Source organism: Nyctereutes procyonoides, unplaced genomic scaffold (genome assembly GCF_905146905.1).
Source record: "Nyctereutes procyonoides isolate TBG_1078 unplaced genomic scaffold, NYPRO_anot_genome, whole genome shotgun sequence".
Taxonomy (NCBI): domain Eukaryota; kingdom Metazoa; phylum Chordata; class Mammalia; order Carnivora; family Canidae; genus Nyctereutes; species Nyctereutes procyonoides.
This window is the reverse complement of record NW_026574966.1, coordinates 24,255-47,051: the sequence shown is the minus strand read 5'-3', so window position 1 is coordinate 47,051 and position 22,797 is coordinate 24,255. Positions and strand designations below refer to the sequence as shown.

Genomic DNA, 22,797 nt, shown 5'->3' with positions numbered 1-22,797 from the left:
CATTGCCAAAAAGAAACTCAATAAGGCAGAAGGCATGTGAAGGCATGTGCTAAAATACCTGTGTTTGTTAGCGCTCTCTGCAGTTGTATTCGGAGCCAGTATTGGTGGCAGGACTTCCGCTGGTACTCAAAGGCCATGCGCTCCCTAACACCCCAAGGTTATGGCGTCGGGCCTTTCTTCCTGTAAAATGCCCTTGTCTCCCTTGGCAGCCGAGAGCAACGATGGCTACCACATCATCCTGAAGTGTGGCCTCCGAGCAGAAGTAGAGTGTGTAAGCCAGAGCCTCCCACTCCCAGCACCGTGGATTCCTTTGGATGTAGAACCTGCACCACCGTAAGCTTCGGCCTCACCTGGCAAGCTGTGACTGGGAGGGACTTGGCCCAGTCTGTGGCAGCCATGGACCAGTAACCAGCGGGAACCTGTGGATGCGGTCTCTGGCACGCAGAAAGCCAATGGCTCCTCTCTCCTTCCTCTTGACCTCCAGCTTTTGAGCGGTTCCTTGTTCTTTGCCTGCTATCCTAAAGAGGCAAATGGCAGGGCATCTTCTCTGAAACCCCTCAGTCCCTTGTTGGAGGCTGGTTCACTGGGTATCTTGGTGCCACTGTATCCTTCTGACTACTCCCCTGCCTCCAGGGAAAGCCCTGCCTCCCGTCAGCCGTCATCTTCTCTGGTGACCAGGACTGTTGACTGGGTAACTTGCCACCATTCTACCTTCACGTTGGTTTCCCTTCTCAGCGGCCCTCATGAGTGTCTGTCTTTCTGGTTCTTGGATGGATCGATGGGAATGGGGTTTATTCTGTGCCTTCTGCTTCTTCCACCTTGACTCTTGTTTCTAAGGACCTGTTGCCATAATGCCCAGAGATGGGCTCACCTGTCTCTGCGTTGGTCATGTAGACACCACAACGCATGTGTAGGACCTGCCACACATACCTAGGTCTACGCCCTTGGGAGGGAGAGGGAGAGGATGGAGTAACTATTTTCTGGTACATTCTCACAAGTGTAAAAGGGATGAGAACAAAATGTTTTTTTTTTCTTGAGCTCCTTTCATATGATTTTATTTCCTCAGCAATCATGGGTAAGGAGGACTAGGAAATGAGCATCCCACTGTGCAGTCACATGACCTTGATAGTCATGGTAGCGGGCTCTTGTGCGTGGACTTAACCAACTAAGTCTCATTTAGAGAAGACCTTGATTAACACTGCCAAACTTTGTCTCTACTGTGAGGGTCCCCATTTAAATGTTTATCTTTTTTCATTTGATAGAGGGAGTGTTAGGGCATTTTGCTTGCACTGGGATGGTTGGATCGTCTCTCTTAGTGGCTTGACTATGGGGAAACTTGAGTACGGGTAAGCTCAGGAATTTGTCTTTGTCTTGTGTCTGTTTCCTGGGACCCAGTGATCTACATACTCTTAGCTAACTTAGGTTTATCTTCGAAAGCACAGGGAGGCTGTATGATCAGCTGAGCAGGATTTTACAACTTCTAAAGTGGAGCTTTTGGGGAATATAGTGTTAGGGTCAAAGATGATCAGAACTGGGTAGACCTTGTTTTACAGATGACACTGAAAGCCGAGAGGGGCAGAGCCACCTGCCCGATACCACGTAGTGATAGGGCAGTGATAGATATTTATCATATAAATCACTTCAGAGGGCAAAAAGGGTGCTTTTGTAATGATGATGTTGGGACGACAGGTGTGGTGTTTCTCTAGAGTAAAGCAGCCTCCTGATTCCTTTTCTGTCTTGGGGGAGGGTGGGGGAGCAGGTAATAGCTTTACTGAGATAAAATTCACATAGCATGCAGTGTACCCATCTAGAGTATACTACTCTGTGGTTTTTAGTGAATTCACAGAATCAGCACATTCAGTTTGAGAACATTTTCCTTCCCCCACCCCCAAAAAGAAACCCTACTCCTTTTAGTGATCATCTTCCCTCTCTCCTCACAACTAGCTTGGTCTTAGGCAACCATGATCCTCCTTTCCATACTGATTTTTTTTAAGATTTTATTTACTTATTCATGAGAGATACAGAGAGAGAGGCAGAGACACAGGCAGAGGGAGAAGCAACCTCCTCTAGTGGAGCCTGATGTGGGACTCAATCCCGGGACCCTGGGACCATGCCCTGAGCCAAAGGCAGATGCTCAACCACTAAGCCACCCAGGCGTCCCTCCATATTGATTTACCTATTCTGGACCTATCACGTAAATGGAATCACAGTGGCCTTTTGTTGCTGGCTTTGTTTTTTTACTAGCGTAATGTTTTCTAGGGTCTTCCATGTTGAACATGTGTCCACACTTCAATTCTTTTTATAGCCGAATAATGTTTCATTCTATGGCTATACGTACCATATTTTGTTTAACCACTCACCAGTTGATCGACGTATGAGTTGTTTCTACTTCTTGGCTAGTATGACTGATGCTGCTATGAACATAGTTGTACAAGTTTTTACATACACATATGTTTTCATTTCTTTTGGGTGTATACCTAGGAGTGGAATTCCTGGGTCATATAGAACTCTGTGATTTTTTTTTTGTTTTTTTTTAATAAATTAATTTTTATTGGTGTTCAATTTACCAACATACAGAATAACACCCAGTGCTCATCCCGTCAAGTGTCCCCTCAGTGCCCGTCACCCATTCACCCCCACCCCCGCCCTCCCCCCCTCCACCACCCCTAGTTCATTTCCCAGAGTTAGAAGTCTTTATGTTCTGTCTCCCTTTCTGATATTTCCCACACATTTCTTCTCCCTTCCCTTATATTCCCTTTCACTATTATTCATATTCCCCAAATGAATGAGAACATACACTGTTTGTCCTTCTCCGATTGACTTACTTCACTCAGCATAATACCCTCCACTTCCATCCACGTTGAAGCAAATGGTGGGTATTTGTCGTTTCTAATGGCTGAGGAATATTCCATTGTATACATAAACCACATCTTCTTTATCCATTCATCTTTCGATGGGCACCGAGGCTCCTTCCACAGTTTGGCTATTGTGGACATGGCTGCTAGAAACATCGGGGTGCAGGTGTCCCGGCGTTTCATTGCATCTGAATCTTTGGGGTAAATCCCTAACAGTGCAATTGCTGGGTCGTAGGGCAGGTCTATTTTTAACTCTTTGAGGAACCTCCACACAGTTTTCCAGAGTGGCTGCACCAGTTCACATTCCCACCAACAGTGTAAGAGGGTTCCCTTTTCTCCGCATCCTCTCCAACATTTGTTGTTTCCTGCCTTGTTAATTTTCCCCATTCTCACTGGTGTGAGGTGGTATCTCATTGTGGTTTTGATTTGTATTTCCCTGATGACAAGTGATGCAGAGCATTTTCTCATGTGCATGTTGGCCATGTCTATGTCTTCCTCTGTGAGATTTCTCTTCATGTCTTTTGCCCATTTCATGATGGGATTGTTTGTTTCTTTGCTGTTGAGTTTAATAAGTTCTTTATAGATTTTGGAAATTAGCCCTTTATCTGATATGTTATTTGCAAATATCTTCTCCCATTCTGTAGGTTGTCTTTGAGTTCTGTTGACTGTATCCTTTGCTGTGCAAAAGCTTCTTATCTTGATGAAGTCCCAATAGTTCATTTTTGCTTTTGTTTCTTTTGCTTTCGTGGATGTATCTTGCAAGAAGTTACTGTGGCCGAGTTCAAAAAGGGTGTTGCCTGTGTTCTCCTCTAGGATTTTGATGGAATCTTGTCTCACGTTTAGATCTTTCATCCATTTTGAGTTTATGTTTGTGTATGGTTCAAGAGAGTGGTCTAGTTTCATTCTTCTGCATGTGGATGTCCAATTTTCCCAGCACCATTTATTGAAGAGACTGTCTTTCTTCCAGTGGATCAGTCTTTCCTCCTTTATCGAATATTAGTTGACCATAAAGTTCAGGGTCCACTTCTGGGTTCTCTATTCTGTTCCATTGATCTATGTGTCTGTTTTTGTGCCAGTACCACACTGTCTTGATGACCACAGCTTTGTAGTACAACCTGAAATCTGGCATTGTGATGCCCCCAGATATGGTTTTCTTTTTTAAAATTCCCCTGGCTATTCGGGGTCTTTTCTGATTCCACACAAATCTTAAAATAATTTGTTCTAACTCTCTGAAGAAAGTCCATGGTATTCTGATAGGGATTGCATTAAATGTGTAGATTGCCCTGGGTAACATTGACATATTCACAATATTAATTCTGCCAATCCATGAGCATGGAATATTTTTCCATCTCTTTGTGTCTTCCTCAATTTCTTTCAGAAGTGTTCTGTAGTTTTTAGGGTATAGATCCTTTACCTCTTTGGTTAGGTTTATTCCTAGGGATCATATGCTTTTGGGTGCAATTGTAAATGGGATTGACTCCTTAATTTCTCTTTCTTCAGTCTCATTGTTAGTGTATAGAAATGCCATTGATTTCTGGGCATTGATTTTGTATCCTGCCACGCTACCAAATTGCTGTATGAGTTCTAGCAATCTTGGGGTGGAGGACTTTTGGGTTTCCTATGTAGAATATCATGCCTTCAGCAAAGAGGGAGAGTTTGACTTCTTCTTTGCCAATTTGAATGCCTTTAATGTCCTTTTGTTGTATGATTGCTGAGGCTAGGACCATGTTGAATAGCAGTGGTGAGAGTGGACATCCCTGTCTTGTTCCTGATCTTAGGGGAAAGGCTCCCAGTGCTTCCCCATTGAGAATGATATTTGCTGTGGGCTTTTCATAGATGGCTTTTAAGATGTCAAGGAAAGTTCCCTCTATCCCTACACTCTGAAGAGTTTTGATCAGGAATGGATGCTGTATTTTGTCAAATGCTTTCTCTGCATCTAATGAGACGATCATATGGTTCTTGGTTTTTCTCTTGCTGATATGATGAATCACACTGATTGTTTTACGAGTGTTGAACCGGCCTTGTGTCCCAGGGATAAATCCTACTTGGTCATGGTGAATAATTTTCTTAATGTGTTTTTGGATCCTATTGGCTAGTATCGTTGAGAATTTTTGCATCCATGTTCATTAGGGATATTGGTCTGTAATTCTCCTTTTTGGTGGGGTCTTTGTCTGGTTTTGGAATTAAGGTGATGCTGGCCTCATAGAATGAATTTGGAAGTACTCCATCTCTTTCTATCTTTCCAAACAGCTTTAGTAGAATAGGTATGATTTCTTCTTTAAACGTTTGATAGAATTCCCCTGGGAAGCCATCTGACCCTGGACTCTTGTGTCTTGGGAGGCTTTTGATGACTTCTTCAATTTCCTCCCTGGTTTTTGGCCTGTTCAGGTTTTCTATTTCTTCCTGCTCCAGTTTTGGTAGTTTGTGGCTTTCCAGGAATGCGTCCATTTCTTCTAGATTGCCTAATTTATTGGCGTAGAGCTGTTCATAATATGTTTTTAAAATCGTTTGTATTTCCTTGGTGTTGGTAGTGATCTCTCCTTTCTCATTCATGATTTTATTAATTTGAGTCTTCTCTCTCTTCTTTTTAATAAGGTTGGCTAATGGTTTATCTATCTTATTAATTCTTTCAAAGAACCAACTCCTGGTTCTATTGATCTGTTCCACAGTTCTTCTGGTCTCAATTTCATTGAGTTCTGCTCGAATTTTAATTAACTCTCTTCTTCTGCTGGGAGTCGGGTCGATTTGCTGCTTCTTCTCTAGCTCCTTTATGTGTAAGGTTAGCTTTTGTATTTGAGTTCTTTCCAGTTTTTGAATGGATGCTTGTATTGCGATGTATTTCCCCCTCAGGACTGCTTTTGCTGCATCCCAAAGATTTTGAACGGTTGTATCTTCATTCTCATTAGTTTCCATGAATCTTTTTAATTCTTCCTTAATTTCCTGGTTGACCCTTTTATCTTTTAGCAGGATGGTCCTTAACCTCCACGTGTTTGATGTCCTTCCAAACTTCTTCTTGTGATTGAGTTCTAATTTCAAGGCGTTATGGTCTGAGAATATGCAGGGGACGATCCCAATCTTTTGGTATCGGTTCAGACCCGATTTGTGACCCAGTATGTGGTCTATTCTGGAGAAAGTTCCATGTGCACTTGAGAAGAATGTGTATTCAGTTGAGTTTGGATGTAAAGTTCTGTAGATATCTGTGAAATCCATCTGGTCCAGTGTATCATTTAAAGCTCTCGTTTCTTTGGAGATGTTGTGCTTAGAAGACCTATCGAGGGTAGAAAGAGCTAGATTGAAGTCACCAAGTATAAGTGTATTATCATCTAAGTATTTCTTCACTTTGGTTAATAATTCGTTTAAGTATTTGGCAGCTCCCACATTCGGGGCATATATATTGAGGATTGTTAAGTCCTCTTGCTGGATAGATCCTTTAAGTATGATATAGTGTCCCTCTTCGTCTCTCACTACAGTCTTCGGGGTAAATTTTAGTTTATCTGATATAAGGATGGCTACCCCTGCTTTGTTTTGAGAACCATTTGAATGGTAAATGGTTCTCCAACCTTTTATTTTCAGGTTGTAGGTGTCCTTCTGTCTAAAATGAGTCTCTTGTAGACAGCAAATAGATGGGTCCTGCTTTTTTATCCAGTCTGAAACCCTGCGCCTTTTGATGGGGTCATTGAGCCCGTTCACGTTCAGAGTTACTATTGACAGATATGAGTTTAGTGTCATCATGATATTTATTTAGTCCTTGTTTTTGTGGATTGTTCCACTGAACTTCTTCTTACAGGGGAATTTTAAGAGTCCCCCTTAAAATTTCTTGCAGAGCTGGTTTGGAGGTCACATATTCTTTCAGTTCCTGCCTGTCTTGGAAGCTCTTTATCTCTCCTTCCATTTTGAATGAGAGCCTTGCTGGATAAAGTATTCTTGGTTGCATGTTCTTCTCATTTAGGACCCTGAATATATCCTGCCAGCCCTTTCTGGCCTGCCAGGTCTCTGTGGAGAGGTCTGCTGTTACCCTAATATTCCTCCCCATGAAAGTCAGGGACTTCTTGTCTCTTGCTGCTTTAAGGATCTTCTCTTTATCTTTGGAATTTGCAAGCTTCACTATTAGATGTCGAGGTGTTGGACGGTTTTTATTGATATTAGGGGGGGATCTCTCTATTTCCTGGATCTGAATGCCTGTTTCCCTTCCCAGATTGGGAATGTTTTCAGCTAGGATTTGTTCAAATACATATTCTGGCCCTCTGTCCCTTTCGCCGCCCTCGGGAACCCCAATTAAACGTAGGTTTTTCTTCCTTAGGCTGTCATTTATTTCCCTTAATCTGTCTTCATGGTCTTTTAATTGTCTGTCTCTTTTTTCCTCAGTTTCCCTCTTTGCCATCAACTTGTCTTCTATGTCACTCACTCGTTCTTCCACCTCGTTAACCCTCGTCGTTAGGACTTCTAGTTTGGATTGCATCTCATTCAATTGATTTTTAATTTCTGCCTGATTGGATCTAAATTCTGCAGTCATGAAGTCTCGTGAGTCCTTAATGCTTTTTTCTAGAGCCACCAGTAGCTGTATAATAGTGCTTCTGAATTGGCTTTCTGACATTGAATTGTAATCCAGATTTTGTAACTCTGTGGGAGAGAGGGCTGTTTCTGATTCTTTCTTTTCAGGTGAGGTTTTCCTTCTAGTCATTTTGCTCAGTGCAGTGGCCAAAATCAAGTTGTATTGGGAAAAGGAGAGAGAAGGAAAGAAAAGAGAAAGAGAAAAAAGAAAAAGAAAAAAAAAAGGGAAAAAAGAGAAGAAAAAGAGAAAGAAAAAGAAAGAAAGGTGAAAAAAAGGGGGGTGGGGGAAGCAATCAGAAATCAAAAAGAAAAGAAAAAAGAAAAAAAAACAAAAACTACGGGGGAGTATCTTCTGATTCTGTAGACTTTAATCCCTTGACTTCCCTTGGAACTGGTCCGTCCAGCTGGTCTTCTGGGGGAGGGGCCTGCTGTGCTGATTTTCAGGTGTTAGCACTTGGGGGAGCTGCTCTGCCCCTGCCTGCTGCAGGGCTCAGCCTGGGTTGTTTACCCCGTGAGGCCCCAGGAGGAACAGCCGCAGTTGCTATGGCAACTCTGGAAGCCTGGATTCAGCCTCCGCAGGAACTACGGGGCTCTCCGTCTGCAGGGCCTGGAGGCTCCGGGGCGGGGCCGCTGATGTGCTCAGCTCGGGGCAGGAGCGTCCTTGCTGTCCTGGGCCCTCCCGGCCCCTGCCTGTCCCGGGGGAGGCCGGATCCTGGGCTGTGTCCCGGCGCCCTGTGCTCCGGGGCCTGCGCTGTGGGATTCGCGCTCCCGCCCCGCAGCCCCCTCCGCGGAGCCGCCGCCCGAGCCCCTCCGAGCTGCTCCGGCCCCGCCGTGCGCGCTGCAGCCCTTAGGGAGCTCGGCGCACTCTCCCGGGGCGCAGGTGTCTGTTAGTGTCCCCGGGAGCCCGAGGGCATCCCCGCCCTCCTGGGTCCTGCCCCAGCTCCCTGCGAGCCCCTTTCCGCCCGGGAAGGTTGGTGCAGCTCCTGCTCCTCCGGGACGGGGCTCTCCTGTCCTGGGGACACTCGCCCCGGCCTCAGCCGGCTCCTCGCGGGGCCCCTCCCCTCGGAGGCCTTTTGTTTCTTTATTTCTTTTTCCCCGTCTTCCTACCTTGATAGAAGCGCGAACTCTTCTCACTGTAGCGGTCCAGCTGGTCTCTCTTTAAATCTCAGGCCGAATTCGTAGATTTTCAGGATGATTTGAAGGTTATCTAGGTAATTTGGTGGGGACAGGTGATGTGGGGACCCTACTCTTCCGCCATCTTGCCCCTCCTCCAAATAAAATCTTTTTTTAAAAAATTTCAAATTCAATATCTCCTAAGCAGTTTTGTGGGTTTTTTTCCTAAGCACTTTCAGATCAGATTACCTGTTTTACCAAAACTAGTCCTTACAGTAAATTTCTTAATTTCTTTCTCTCTTTCTTTCTTTCTTCCTTGATTTTATTTATTTAAGAGAGAGAGAAACAGAGAAGAGAGAGCACAGATAGGGAGGAGAGGGAAAAGCAGACTCCCTGCTGAGTGGGGAAGCCCCACATAGGGCTCAATCACAGGACCCTGGGATCATGACCTGAGCCAAATGCAGACACTTAACTGACTCAATCACCCAGGTGTGCCATTTACAGTAAATTTCTATTTACCTAGAACTCAATCAAGGAAAAGATTGATTAACCAGGTTTTTCCCCAAAACATACTGTGTTTATTTATTTTTTAAAGATTTTATTTATTTATTCATAGAGACACAGGCAGAGGGAGAAGCAGGCCCCACGTAGGGAGCCCCACGCAGGACTCGATCCCAGGTCCCCAGGTCTCCAGGATCACACCCCGGGCTGCAGGCGGTACTAAACCACTGCACCACCGGGGCTGCCCTCAAACATACTGTTCAAGAAGTTATTGTTATGCTGATCCTAAAGTTCAGTAAATATATATCATCAAAAAATGATAGTGTATAAAAATAAATATCACTTCAATGAAATGAAACTTTTTTAAAAAAAGATTTCGTTTATTTATTCACAGAAAGGCAGAGACACAGGCAGAGGGAGAAGCAGGCCCCCTGCAGGGAGCCTGATGTGCGACTCCATCCCGGACCCTGGGATCACGCCCTGAGCCAAAGGACAGATGCTCAACCACTGAGCCACCCAGGCGTCCCTCAGTGAAATAAAACAACAGATAATTTATTTCAGAAATAAACTGCCCTACAAGATGATTTATAATGTTTGTCCAACATAATCTGGGATCACCCCAATCAAATGAGCAGCTTATTTACTCAATAAACAAAGCTTAGCATGTGATATTATAAATAAGAAAGCCATTATCCAAGCAAGCATATTGTAGACTGATTAAAGAATGTTAATAGGAGGGTATGATCTGAAATGATTACAATTCCTCTACTGTTTGCACCTGGAGGTTAATAAATCTTGCCATTTAGATCATTTAGCTAATTCCCTTCCTCTGATTTCCAAAATATATATTAGGATAACTTGTTTTCCATGTGCACTTTTCAGTCAAACATACTATGCTGGCTAATCCTCTTCCCTTGGCATCTTACTGTAAACTCATATATTGATGACTGGTTTGTAGGTGAATTTTTATGAATTTTGTCTATACCAATCAGATTCACTTGTTCAAGCCTGAATGGACTACCAAGAATGCTGGGACCGCAGAAGCCCCACCAAAGCATTGTCACCTTTACCAAAACAACTATCTTCTGTTACACTGATCTTAGCTCTTTCTTCAACAAGTATAACTTGCAGGACACCTGGGTGGCTCAGCAGTTGAGCGTCTGCTTTTGGCTCAGGGCGTGATCCCAGGGCCCCGAGATGAGTCCCACATCGGGCTCCCTGCACGGAGCCTGCTTCTCCCTCTGCCTGTGTCTCTGCCTCTCTCTGTCTCTCATGAATAAATAGAATCTTAAAATATATATAATTTGAAAGTACTTCTGTAAACATATTGACATAGTTACTATTGTTGGCAACATCCTGATTGTTCCACCAGCTTGTTCTAAATGGTATGTCTAAAGCCAATCTCCCCAAAACCTGTCAGAACGGTGTTCCTGGTTCAAACGGCATTTGACAAGGTGCTTTTTATCGACCAGTTCTGTTTGTGTTCAAGGATATGCATTCAGAGTTGCTCCAAGCTCTGTAGTCCCTTCTCCTTATAATTACCCCTTCACTGCTGTGCTACAAGGAAGTCCCAGCTGGACAAGGCGATTGCAAGGAGACTTTGTGTCCATCCTATTGAAATGATTGTAGCAGTTTGTTTGAATGCCTCCAGTGTTCAATAATCGATAAATCTATTGTGAAATATACATGTAATGGATTATGACTCAGCAGAGGGGGAAAAATTAATTATACGTGAAATAGTAGAGGGAAATAATGTTGTAGAAAAATATACTCCAATATTGTTTCTATAAAGTTTACATATTTATGCAGCAATGATTTATCTATTTATGATTTCAAATACATGTATTCAAATTGTAGAATGGGAAAGACATATCAGCTTCAGTGGGGTGCCTGGGTGGCTTAGTTAGTTAAGCATCTGCCTTCAGCTCAGATCATGATCCCAGGGTCCTGGGATTGAGTACCACCTCAGCTTCCCTGCTCAGCGGGGACTCTGCTTCTCCTTCTGTCCTTCCCCATGCTCATGCTTGTGCTCTCTCTCTCTCTCTGAAATAAATAAATAAATAAATAAATAAATAAATAAATAAATAAATAAATATTTAAAAAATATATCAACTTCAGGATGGTGGTTTCATTACGAGAATGGGAAAAGAGACTGGGAATATTATGTGGGCATCTATATGTGTATTTGTAATATAGTTAAATTGTAATAATTGACATTTTTAAAAAATTAAAAATAAAACCACAATTCAGTTAAAAGTTGTGGCAATAATCCAGGTGAGAGTGGTGAAGTTGACATAAGATAGTGACAAATGGCATTAAAAAAGGGACTAAATTGGGCAGCCCCGGTGGCTCAGCGGTTTACCACCGCCTGCAGCCCAGGGCATGATCCTGGAGACCCTGGATCGAGTACCACGTCGGGCTCTCTGAATGGGGCCTGCTTCTCCCTCTGCCTGTGTCTCTGCCTCTCATTCTCTCTCTGTGTTTCTATGAATAAATAAATAAAATCTTAAAAAAGGGACTAAATGAAGCAGTGATTCACAAACTTCTGCTTTAGTTCTCTCAACAAGAAAGATGAGTGAACTCCTACTTCCTGCTACAACTCCAAGTATCCTACAAAGTCTAGAGTTTTGTACTTGAAGTCTGTGTGAATTTTGCATTTTACCCTACATCATATGCATATTTAATATCAGTATATTTTCTATTAATTATGGAAATCAATTTATGCCTTTGACTTTGTAATTCCATGTCTAAAATTTTTCTAAGTGGGGACAAGATATGGACAATGATATACAAAGAATCATAACAGTATTCCACCATGAAAATTGTAAACAATATAATAATGCCCAATGATAAACTTTCTTAAGTAAAATATGTATCTAAATAATCATCTAATTGTATATAATACAGCCATTAAAAGAACTATGTAGATGTTGGTGATATGAAAAAAAGTCCTATGATAATGTTGAATACAGGAAGATACAAAATTATATGTACAGGGGATCCCTGGATGGCTCAGCAGTTTAGCACCTGCCTTTGGCCCAGGGCGTGGTTCTGGAGTCCTGGGATGGAGTCCCGCATTGGGCTCTCTGCATGGAGCCTGCTTCTCCCTCTGCCTGTGTCTCTGCTTCTCTCTCTCTCTGTGTCTCTCATGAATAAAATAAAATCTTTAAAAAATTATATGTACAGTGTGATCTGAGCTATAAAAATCATATATAACGGGACACCTGGGTGGCTCAGCAGTTGAGCATCTGCCTTTGGCAAAGGGCATGATCCTGGGTCCGGTGATCAAGTCCCACATCAGGCTCCCTGTGAGGAGCCTGCTTTTCCCTCTGCCTGTATCTCTGTCTCTCTCATGAATAAATAAATAAAATCTTTTAAAAATAATCATATATAACAATAAATGACCAGAAGGAAATGTAGATATCAGGTACAGTTTTGATAATATTTTTCTTATTATTTTGTATTGTCTCAAAATAATTTTTTAAAGATTTATTTATTTGAGAGTGTGTGTAGATGAGCAGGGGGAGGGGCGGAGGAAGAGGGAGACAGAATCTTCAAGTATACTCCCCCCTGAGCGTGGAACCTGATTCCGACTCTGGGCTCAATCCCAGGATCCTGAGATCATGACCTGAGTCAAAATCAAGAGTCTACTACTTAACCAACTGAGCTACCCAGGTGCTCATAAAAATATATTTTTTTAAAGTAATATTGTTAAAAAAAATGTAACGTTGTTAGCCTGTGAGATCTGCCAGGGAAAGTTGATGACTTTAGGGAAATTTGTTATTCACCTTCAATATCTATGAAGTATAAATAATAAGGCCTATCTCAAGAAACATCCTGTAATGATGTTTATAGGTAACACACAGGATAATGCCTGCCCATAATAGGCCACCAATAAATGCCAGTCTCCTATCTAGAGTCTAACATACTGTCAAGTGCATCATGACTCTGTTATTTTTTTTCTAGGAAGACAGTTCCTAATTTATTAGCATAAATTATACTTAATATCTCCCTATTTACATCATGACAGATCATTAGGGCTGAATGTGTGTGTGTGTCCATGTGTGTGTATGTAATTAGGGAGATCATTAATCATGATGGATTTTCCAAGAAGACAAATTTTAAACATAAATATATTGTTATTTTAAATCCAAGAAGTCATAAACCAAGTTTCTAATTTTATTAGATTTACTGTAAGGGCACTCCTTCTATTTCTAACAGCCTACCCACATCCACATTCGTCAACCACCATGTCTTCATAATGACGTAAAATGACATTGTCATCATTGTCCTGATAGAGCATGGAAACGGGGGACAGCTTGGTGGGGATACAGACAGCCTGGGGGATCTCGGGGTCAACTGCATGCATCAGGGCTTGCAGGAACGCATAATTGGAGCTGTTGAGGGAGGTGGTCAGTGAGAAAGGACAATCTCCATGGCAGTAGTTTGCCATGAACCCTTTGGGAGCAATAATCCACTTGTGCCAACCTAAGTCCTGGAAGTTGATGAATAGCTGGTGACGATGGCAGAGGTTCTGGCAAGAAGCCTTAGGGAAAAGGATGGCTTCCCTCCTTTTCCGGGATGAAGGGTGGCACTGCTCAGGGTTGAGAGTCACCACCAGCAGGGAAGCATGAAGGGACTGTCTCAGTTCGGCACAGGTGTCCTGAAGCTGAAAATTCACCCCATAGTCTCTGTTTCCTTTCACCAGTATCTCTAGCAACAAACCTAAGTTCTTCCTGGGGTTGTTATTCCAATCCTTAGCCACATCCAGCAGGTTGAAGTGGACGACACCTCGAGGCCATGGTACTGACTGTAATAGGAGCATTTTAGCTGGTTTAGGGATGGACTGGCCCCACCCGTGAGGCTCCTGAACCAGGGACGGAGCCAACTGCAGTTCCGGTCCTGGCTTATAATAAGTGTTGGGCCCCAAATCCAGGCCCAGTTGGGCCATTGTTAACAGCTCCTTATCTTTAATGGCAGAGAGGTTAAAGTAGAGGAATTTCTGGAAGCAAGAGGAGGCTTGGGGACGTTTCTTGGAGTAAAGAAAGAGACCTGGATTGGAACAGAGATGGGAGAGTCACCATAACATATTTGACTTCATATCCACCTATATGATAGAAGTGTCAAGTGTTATATGATATCAAAATAAGGGCAGAAAATGATGAGTTACTCAAACCCTACCATTGGAAGGATTTGTTTCTCTCACTCCTCACTTGAGACCAGAGTTTCTTATCTTCACAGCCACAGGTCCCCAAGGGGTCCTGGATAGAATTTAGAAGGTCCATGAACTTGGATGGGAAAAAGAATTACTTCTTTATTTTCACGGAACTCTAGCATCCATGTATGTTACTATACACACATTTGGTTTCAAATATTTTTACAAATGTATTGTAACATTTAATTGATTTCTTTAGGAATTCTAAATATTTTATTTTAGGTATGTAGGCCATTACTCTGAGAAGGGGTCCATCAGCTTCAAAAGAAAGGCCAAAGGGACCCATGGCACAAAAATGTTTAAGAACGTTCTAGGTGGGAAAAAAAAGGATCAGGACGCCTGGGTGGCTCAGCGGTTGAGCGTCTGCCTTCCGCTCAGGGCGTGATCCCGGGATCCCGGGATCCCGAGTCTGGCATTGGACTCCCTGCATGGAGCCTGCTTCTCCCTCTGCCTCTGTCTCTGCCTCTCTCTCTCATGAATAAATAAAGAAAATCTTTAACAATAACAACAAAAAGAACATTCTAGGCTGGGGGTGGCTGGGTGCCTCAGTTAAGTGCCTGCCTTTAATTCAGGCCATGATCCCAGGTCCTGGGATTGAGCCCCACATCAGTCTCCCTGCTCAGTGAGGAGTCTGCTTCCTTTTCTCACCGTATCTCTCTTCATGCTCTTTCTCTCTCTCTCAAGTAAATCGCCTTCAGCCCAGGGTGTGATCCTGGAGACCCGGGATCGAATCCCACGTCGGGCTCCCTGCATGGAGCCTGCTTCTCCCTCTGCCTGTGTCTCTGCCTCTCTGTCTTTCTCTGTGTGACTATCATGAATAAATTAAAAAAAAAACCCTCCAGCTTAGTTCTCTCCAAAGATAGGACTTTAAAAAAAAAAAAAACTTGGAACAAGATCACACAGTATGTGTTCTGTATTCATTAAGCCCATTCAAACCACGTAAGAAGTGGCTGATGTGAGATGGAAATACTGCCTGTGCCTAAAGCAAATGCTCTATTGTGTGCCTCTTCATCTTCCCTCTTAAGTTCCTTTCTTTGGGCACGTGGGTGGCTCAGGGGTTGGGTGTCCTGATCCTGGAATCTGGGATTGGGTCCACATGGAGCACCCCATGGCGAGCCTGCTTCTCCTTCGCCTGTGTCTCTGCCTCTCTGTCTCATGAATAAATAAAGGAACTTTTTAAAAAATGAACTTTTTTTCATGATAATCTTATCAGGTGTTAAGGGATTTTATATTAGATTTCCTCACTGATTGCAATATAGAACAGGTGTCACTTTCTATTTTTTTTGTTGCCTTATTTTTACAGGTCCCTGGGTTAATCAATTAAGCATCACCTGCTTTCGGCTGGGGATCTTGGGGTCTTGGGAATGAGCCTCTCATTGGGCTCCCTTCCCAGCAGGAAGCCTGCTTCTCCCTCTCCCCGCTGCTTGTCCTTCTTCACTATCTTCCTCAAATACAGTCTTAAAATATTTTAAATTAACTTCCACCCAATGTAAACTACTACTTCAGTGGGGCTGAAACTCCCAACCCTGAAATCAAGAGTCCACCAACCGGGCTAGCCAGCTTGCCCCTATACTTATTTTTAGCTTTTTAAGAAATTTCAACCATTCCCAAGGCTAGAGCAATAAGCTTATGTACACAACTCCTCTAGATATTAGCCATGCGTAACACTTTTTACTGAGGTATTTGGAAGTAAATTTCAGATGTTACAACCCTTCAACCTCAAGTACTTAAACTTGTAACTTGAGCAAGAGTATTATGTAATGAGTCATTTAAGAGACTTAGGCAAAAATTATACAATTCCTTTATATTCAGCCTTTTTTTTTTTTGCCTATATTCAGCCTTTCTATATCATTCTTGTGACTTACGCAGCAAAGATTTAGGTTCTGTGGTCTAACACCATCTGAAAATGTTTCGGTGGGTGATTTTTTTATCTCCCTTTATCATGCCAGCTATATTTGTATGTGTGTAATAGTTTGGGAATTTAGGAGAATTCAAATTTCATATGACTTCATTAACATTTTTACTTTTAGTACCTATTTTCCTAATGCAAACAGTGATTATTACTCCATTTTCCCCTCTTTTCCTTCCTTACCCTTCTGTCTTCTCTACCTCTTAATTTGAATTGGAGTCCATTAAATTATATATTGTTCAGCTTTGTCTTGCTGAACTCAAGTTTTCATAGGAAACTTTTTTAAGATTTTATTTATTCATGAGATATACACAGAGAAAGAGGCAGACACACAGGCAGAGGGAGGAGCAGGCTCCATGCAGGGAGCCCGATGCCGGGACTCTAGGATCACGCCCTGGGCCAAAGGCAGGTGCTAAAACGCTGAGCCCCACCCAGGGATCCCAGGAAACAGCTATTCTATATCTATTTTTGTCCCTTTTTAAAGTCCTTTTTCCTTAAAATTTTTTTAAAATTAAGTCCTTTTTCCTGCGGTTACATACATGTAACGCTCATTGCTGTGTCTTTTCTGTACTTAACCAGTTACTCCTCACTTGTTCTCTAGTGCTTTCTTCAGAAAGGACTCAGTGCCCTGAAGTCTTTAATATTTCAAACTGTTCTTTTTTTCTTGACCACTTGTCTCCTTTTGCTCAAGGATATTAATTAGAAGCATTGTTGAAATGTTGTAAATGCTGAGTGTTAATGAGAGCTGAGGCCAGCTTGCTCCCCCTCCCCCCTCTCCACCCCTTCACCTGTTTCTCTTTTTGCCTGATGGTTCAAAAGGGTCTTTTAGCTTTAAAGATGGCTCCTCAAATAGCTCTGTTTGGACCATTTTGGATCATTTCCTCTTGAACTTGGTGTGTTCTTTGTTTCATTTAGTTTCCTGAGGGCTTTCCTCATAATTGTCCTGTTCCATCCCTTTTGTTTTCCCTGGGGAGTCCAGTCCTGTGTATTTTGGATTGCCTTTATGTTTATATTTTTTCCTATGCATCCTTTAAATATTTCCACTTAATTTTCTTGTTCTTTCTACTATTTGCAAACATACCTTGGAGTTGTGAGTTTGGACCAGACCACTGTCATAAAGCAAGTCTCACAACAAAGCCAGTCAAATGAATCTTTTGGTTTTCGGTACCTATAAAAGTTAGGTTTACATTATACTTAGTTTATTAAATGTGCAAAAGCATTATGTCTAAAAAAAATTTATATGCCTTAAATACTTTTTTGCTAAAATATTAACCATTTGAGTTTTCAGCCAGTGGTAATACTTTTACTGGCTAATGGTCTGGCCTCCAATGTTGAAGACAACAATGAAGTTTGCTTCATCAATTCCTTTCCAGGACAACTTCTGTGTAGCATCCATCTATGCTATTTGATAGCGTTTTGCCTACAGAACTTTCAGAATTAGAGTCGATCCTCTCAAACTGCTGCTGCCTTATCAACTAAGTTAATGTACTATTCTAAGTCCTCTGTATTTCAACAATCTTCACAGCATCTTCAACAGAAGTAGGTTCCATCTCAAGAAGCAACTTTTTTTTAAGGTTTTATTTATGAGAAAGAGGTAGAGACACAGGCAGAGGGAGAAGCAGGCTCCATGCAGGGAGCCCGATGTGGGACTCGATCCCGGGTCTCCAGGATCACACCCTGGGTTAAAGATGGCGCTAAACCGCTGAGCCACTTGGGCTGCCCAAGAAACAACTTTCTTTGCTCTTTCTGTTCTTTCATTAGAAAAAAACTTATTCAAGTTTGATCATGAGATGGCAGCAATTCAGTCACATCTTAATGCTCCACCACTGATTCTAGTTCTCTTGCTGTTTCAACCACATCTATAATAACTCTCTACTGAAGTCTTGAACTCCTCAAAATCCTCCAATGAGGATTGGAATCAACTTCAAAACTTGTTAATATTTATTTTGACTTCTTACCTTGAATAATGTTCTTAATGGCATCAAGAATGATTTTCCAGGTTTTCTTTTTTTTAATTTTTATTTATTTATGATAGTCACACACAGAGAGAGGCAGAGACACAGGCAGAGGGAGAAGCAGGCTCCATGCACCGGGAGCCCGATGTGGGATTCGATCCCGGGTCTCCAGGATCGCGCCCTGGGCCAAAGGCAGGCGCCAAACTGCTGCGCCACCCAGGGATCCCAAGGCCTGACTTCTCCTGCTGTTCTCTTAAGTATCTGGGTCCAGAATAAGGTAAGGCTAACCAGAGCCCGGGTTGGAGCTGCCTGGACTTAGAGCACTTTACACATCCTTCCATTTACTACAGTCAGAAACGTTCCTTAGTGACAGTGGCACTTAGTTGTACTGTGCAGGCATGGTAGCAAACTATACAGTAAGTCTTAGTAAAGTTTGGTACCACTGTTTCCAGTCATGGGAAGGCACCAGCATCTTCCCCACTTCTGCTTTTGCATCCTCAGTGCAAAACATCGACACAATTGTTACAGGATAACCATGAGATTAAAAAAAGGTTATTCAGTATTTCGATTTCAGCAACACGGGAGTTTGTTGTGCTTTGCTGCTCACTGCCCATCTCAAGCCAAATAAAGGGATGCTTTGGACAATCAGAGAGCTAACGTGTTCTCTAGGGTTTGGGAGACAGATACTTGTCTCATTTTATTTAAAAACAACCATCTAGGGACACCTCGGTGGCTTAGCAGGTGAGCGGTTGCCTTTGGCTCAGGGCATGATCCTGGGGTCTGGGATCGAGTCCCGAATGAGGCTACCTGCATGGAGCCTGCTTCTCCCTCTGCCTGTGTCTCTGCCTCTCTCTTTCTGTGTGTCTCTCATGAATGAATGAATGAATGAATAAATAATAAATAAATAAATAAATAAATAAATAAATAAATAAATAAATAAATCTAGAAGCACCTGGGTGGCTCAGATGGTTGGGCATCTGCCTTTGGCTCAGGTCATGATCACAGGGCCCTGGGTTTGAGCCCTGCATCAGGCTCCCTGCTCAGTGGGGAGTCTGCTTATCCCTCTTCCTCTGTGTGCTTTCTCTCTTTCTCTCTCATTCTCATATAAATAAAATCTTTAAGAAAAAAATCTAAGGGCATCTAGGTAGCTGGGTCAGTTATGCATCTGACTTTTGATTTCAGCTCAGGTCATGATCTCAGGATCCTGAAATTAGGCTCTGTGCTGGGTGTGGAACTTGCATTAGATTCTCTCCCTGTCCCTCTGCCCCTCCCTCTCCCCTGCTATAAACAAACAAACAAAAATAAAGACAAAACCCAAAAGGTGAGTGGTCCAATTATTCTCCTGTCCTCAGCTCCATTTCCATTCTTCAGTGGAATGGAAACAGAGCATCTATCCTTGTGCTCTGCTCTGTTTTGCAGAGGACTAGACCCCTGTAAATTGTACTTCCTGGAATCCGTGGGCAGCTGGATTCTGGTTGTGTTTGACCAAAGAGAGGAAGTCCTGGGGGAGACTGGAAGACAGGAAAATGGGAGAAGCCATTGTTCTATCTCTGTTTCTGGAAAGCTCCCCTCTAACAATGCAAGGCTGCAGGCTATACAGGCTTGGGCAGTTTCAGCAGCAGACTCTAGGGGTTCTGGCAATATTGTTGGCAGGGAGTGTGTTCTGTGCTCAGATCTCCCTGCCCTGGGTGTGGAGCAACACCTGCAAACACTAAACTTCGGGTTACCCACCCTTCTCAGTTTGCTCCATGAGCTCTTCATTTATTTATGATAGAGAGAGTAGCAGAGAGAGAGAGAGAGAGAGAGAGGCAGAGACACAGGCAGAGGGAGAAGCAGGCTCCATGCAGGAAGCCCGATGTGGGACTCGATCCCGGGACTCCAGGATCACACCCCGGGCTGCAGGTGGCGCTAAACCGCTGCACCACCAGGGCTGCCCTAAACTGATGTTTTTATGAATGTCTTTGATTTTAATAATTTTGCTTTTCCTTTCCTCTTTTTTCCAACAATGGACAACACTGTTACTTTATGAGAATCAAATATATTCTTTCACTGAAGAATGTTGACTATGATCTAAAAGTCAAATTTAGCTGCAGTTTGATTTTATTCCACAGATTTTGCTATACAGAAAGAACCAGCTATGCTTTGTGGTCAATATCCAGAGCAATCAAATAGGAATCATCATGAAGATGAAAGGAGAAAAGAAAAATGGAGAGAAAGAGAAGAAAAAGAAGTGGAAGTAGAAGAAAAACTGGAAGAGGAAGAGGAAAAGGAAGAACAATGTCCCCGGGAACGATTTGTCAGCAAACCCCTCATGGACACTCTCTGGGCAATGTTTAAGTTAAACAAATGCCCCACAAGAAGAGATAGCCAATCACTGGCATTTGAATTTAACATGACAGTAGAACAGGTATGACAACATGTTTCTTTATTGAAAGTCACCTGTGTAGTGCTATCACCCATATAAACCAGTGACCTTATTCCTTGGTTCATCATTTCCCTAACTTCACTTTTTTAGATAAATCAATGGTTTCATAAAAGGAGGAAGAGCTACAATGAAGATATGTACAAGCAGAAATATAAGAAAAGATCCAAGAGGTAAGATTGTTTTATATGTAGAACACTAAGTTTTAAGGAAGTAAAAAAGGAACATATTGACTTTTATTTATTTAATTTATTTATTATTTATTATTATTATTCATTCATTCATTCATGAGACATACAGAGAGAGAGGCAGAGGGAGAAGCAGGCTCCATGCAGGGAGCCCAATGTGGGACTCGATCCCAGGACCCCAGGATCACACCCTGAGGATCACACCCTGAGTCAAAGACAGGCGTTTAACCGCTGAGCCACCCAGGCGTCCCTATATTGACTTTTAGAGACAGATTGTGTCCCATAATTCTCAGATACCCCAAAAACTTTTCATACACCACCGTTTCCCTTTGGTTCTGGCTGGAGGGTTGAAAATTAAGTGCTACGAGAGGTCAGATTGCTATCAGACGCTGTCCTATTAAACTGGAACTTCCAGATTATAAACAGTGGAAGACAGAAGGAAAACCATTTCAATCTGTCCAGGAGAAGCTGACTGCACACAGGCCGAGGGATCCATGGGGCTGCTAGGAAGCTTGGAGCCAACCATTGGCTGGCTTTGCAAACAATGTTTCCTTTGGTGCATTATTCAAATAGGGATTTGCTGCATTTGTGGTAGCTGTAGGGGCTGAATATGACTTGAAGTCCCAGAATAAAGATAAGTATCACTGAAGATAATACCTGAAAGTGTCTTTTATATATATATATTTAAAAGATTTTATTTATTCACGAGAGACACAGAGAGAGGCAGAGGTACAGGCAGAGGGAGGAGGGTCCCTGCAGGGAGCCCCATGCGGGACCTGATCCCGGATCCTGGGATCACAATTTTTAATGCATTATCTCAACTTGATCATCATTCTAAACCATAAATGAGAAAACTGAACTGCTGGGAAATGTGATTTTACCAATAGGAACCAGTTCCTCTCTTTTCCTTCCCAGCCACTGAAGAACCTGGTGCCGCCATGGGCTGCTGCTCCGCCAGGTGTTAGTAGTATTGGAAGAATAGGTCATATCCAAAATCTCCCTTCTGCAGAGGTGCCCCTGATGCCAAAATCTGCATCTTTGATGTGGGGCAGAAGAAGGCAAAATTGGATGAGTTCCCACCATGTGGCCAGATAGTGTCTGATGGATATGTGCAGTCTTTGAAGCTCCGGAGGCTGCCCATATTTGTTCCAGCAAGTACATGGTGAAAAGCTGTGGCAAAGATGGTTTTCACATCCGAGTGAGGCTCCACCCCTTCCACATCATCTACATCAAGGTGTTGTCTTGTGCTGAGGCTGACAGGTTCCAGAAAGGTATGCCAGGTGCCTTGGGAAGCCCCAGGGCACAGTGGCCAAGGGCCCACACTGGCCACGTCATCGTGTCCATCTGTACCAAACTGAAAGACAAGGAGTGGCTGATTGAGGTCCTATATAGGGCCAAGTTCAAGTTCCCTGGCTGCCAGAATCTCCACAACTCAAAGCAGTGGGGCTTTACTAAGTTTAATGTGGACGGATTTGAAGACATGGTGACTGAAAAGCCGCTCATCCCAGATGGCTGTAGGGTCAAATATATCCCTACTCATGGCCCCCTGGAAAAATGGTGGGCTCTGCACTCATGAGAACCTGGACACTGCCCCCTCCCTATTCATGTCTGTCAATAAATCCTACTTCTTCTTTAAAAAGGGTGGGGAGGGGGACACCTGGGTGGCTCAGTGGTTGAACGCCTGCCTTCAGCTCAAATCATGATCCCGGGGTCCTGGGATCGAGTCCTGCATGGGGCTCCCCCTGAGGAGCCTGTTTCTCCCTTGGCCTGTGTCTCTGCCTCTCTGTGTCTCTCATGAATAGATATACAATCTTAAAAAAAAAGGTACCAGTTCCTAATGCCTAAGCTTCAATTTCTGCTTGCATCTCTTGGCTATAAACACTGTCTTTTCGGTTACAACCTAGCAAATATTCTAGGCTGTATCAATTTGTGTTTCATATATAGTGTTTATACACTCAATGCTGTTAACGTTCCAATGCAAGAGGATTTCAAATTTCTTGCACCTTCTCCATAACTTTTATCTCTTTACCTCTTTAAATTTTATTTTTATTTTTATTTTTTTAATATTTTATTTATTTATTTAAGAGG

The 22,797-nt window shown here is 42.8% G+C and overlaps 3 protein-coding genes and 1 pseudogene across 3 annotated transcripts in view; 3 read left to right on the top strand and 1 right to left on the bottom strand.

Moving 5' to 3' along the window:
• The window catches only part of LOC129507423 (transcription factor CP2-like protein 1), a 40,443-nt gene extending 37,941 nt beyond the window's left edge, over window positions 1-2,502 (top strand). Inside the window, 1 exon segment of the mRNA XM_055321810.1 lies at window positions 210-2,502. Within this exon segment, the coding sequence (XP_055177785.1) occupies window positions 210-337 (128 nt within the window). The 3' untranslated portion in view covers window positions 338-2,502.
• A 10,740-nt stretch (window positions 2,503-13,242) lies between these two features.
• On the bottom strand, window positions 13,243-17,540 carry LOC129507341 (growth/differentiation factor 3-like). The gene is made up of 2 exons (XM_055321733.1): window positions 17,468-17,540; window positions 13,243-14,072 (listed from the first exon to the last, which is right to left on the bottom strand). Exons 1-2 carry the CDS (start codon window positions 17,538-17,540, stop codon window positions 13,243-13,245), a joined length of 903 nt encoding a protein of 300 aa, XP_055177708.1.
• Window positions 17,541-20,236: 2,696 nt separating this feature from the next.
• NANOGNB (NANOG neighbor homeobox) lies at window positions 20,237-20,698 on the top strand. Its single transcript, XM_055321634.1, has 2 exons — window positions 20,237-20,506; window positions 20,615-20,698. Exons 1-2 carry the CDS (start codon window positions 20,237-20,239, stop codon window positions 20,696-20,698), a joined length of 354 nt encoding a protein of 117 aa, XP_055177609.1.
• Window positions 20,699-21,647: 949 nt separating this feature from the next.
• LOC129507548 (60S ribosomal protein L10-like) lies at window positions 21,648-22,285 on the top strand (annotated as a pseudogene).
• Window positions 22,286-22,797: the final 512 nt, after the last annotated feature.

Excerpts from the sequence above, each read along its gene's own strand:
- LOC129507341 (XM_055321733.1), bottom strand. The coding sequence starts at position 17,540 with ATGGATGCTACACAGAAGTTGTCCTGGAAAGGAATTGATGAAGCAAAC. Across the intron at positions 14,073-17,467 it reads TGTTGTCTTCAACATTGGAG|GTCTCTTTCTTTACTCCAAG; the intron begins GCCAGACCATTA and ends GTTCCAATCCAG.
- NANOGNB (XM_055321634.1), top strand. The coding sequence starts at position 20,237 with ATGCTTTGTGGTCAATATCCAGAGCAATCAAATAGGAATCATCATGAA. Across the intron at positions 20,507-20,614 it reads TTAACATGACAGTAGAACAG|ATAAATCAATGGTTTCATAA; the intron begins GTATGACAACAT and ends TCACTTTTTTAG.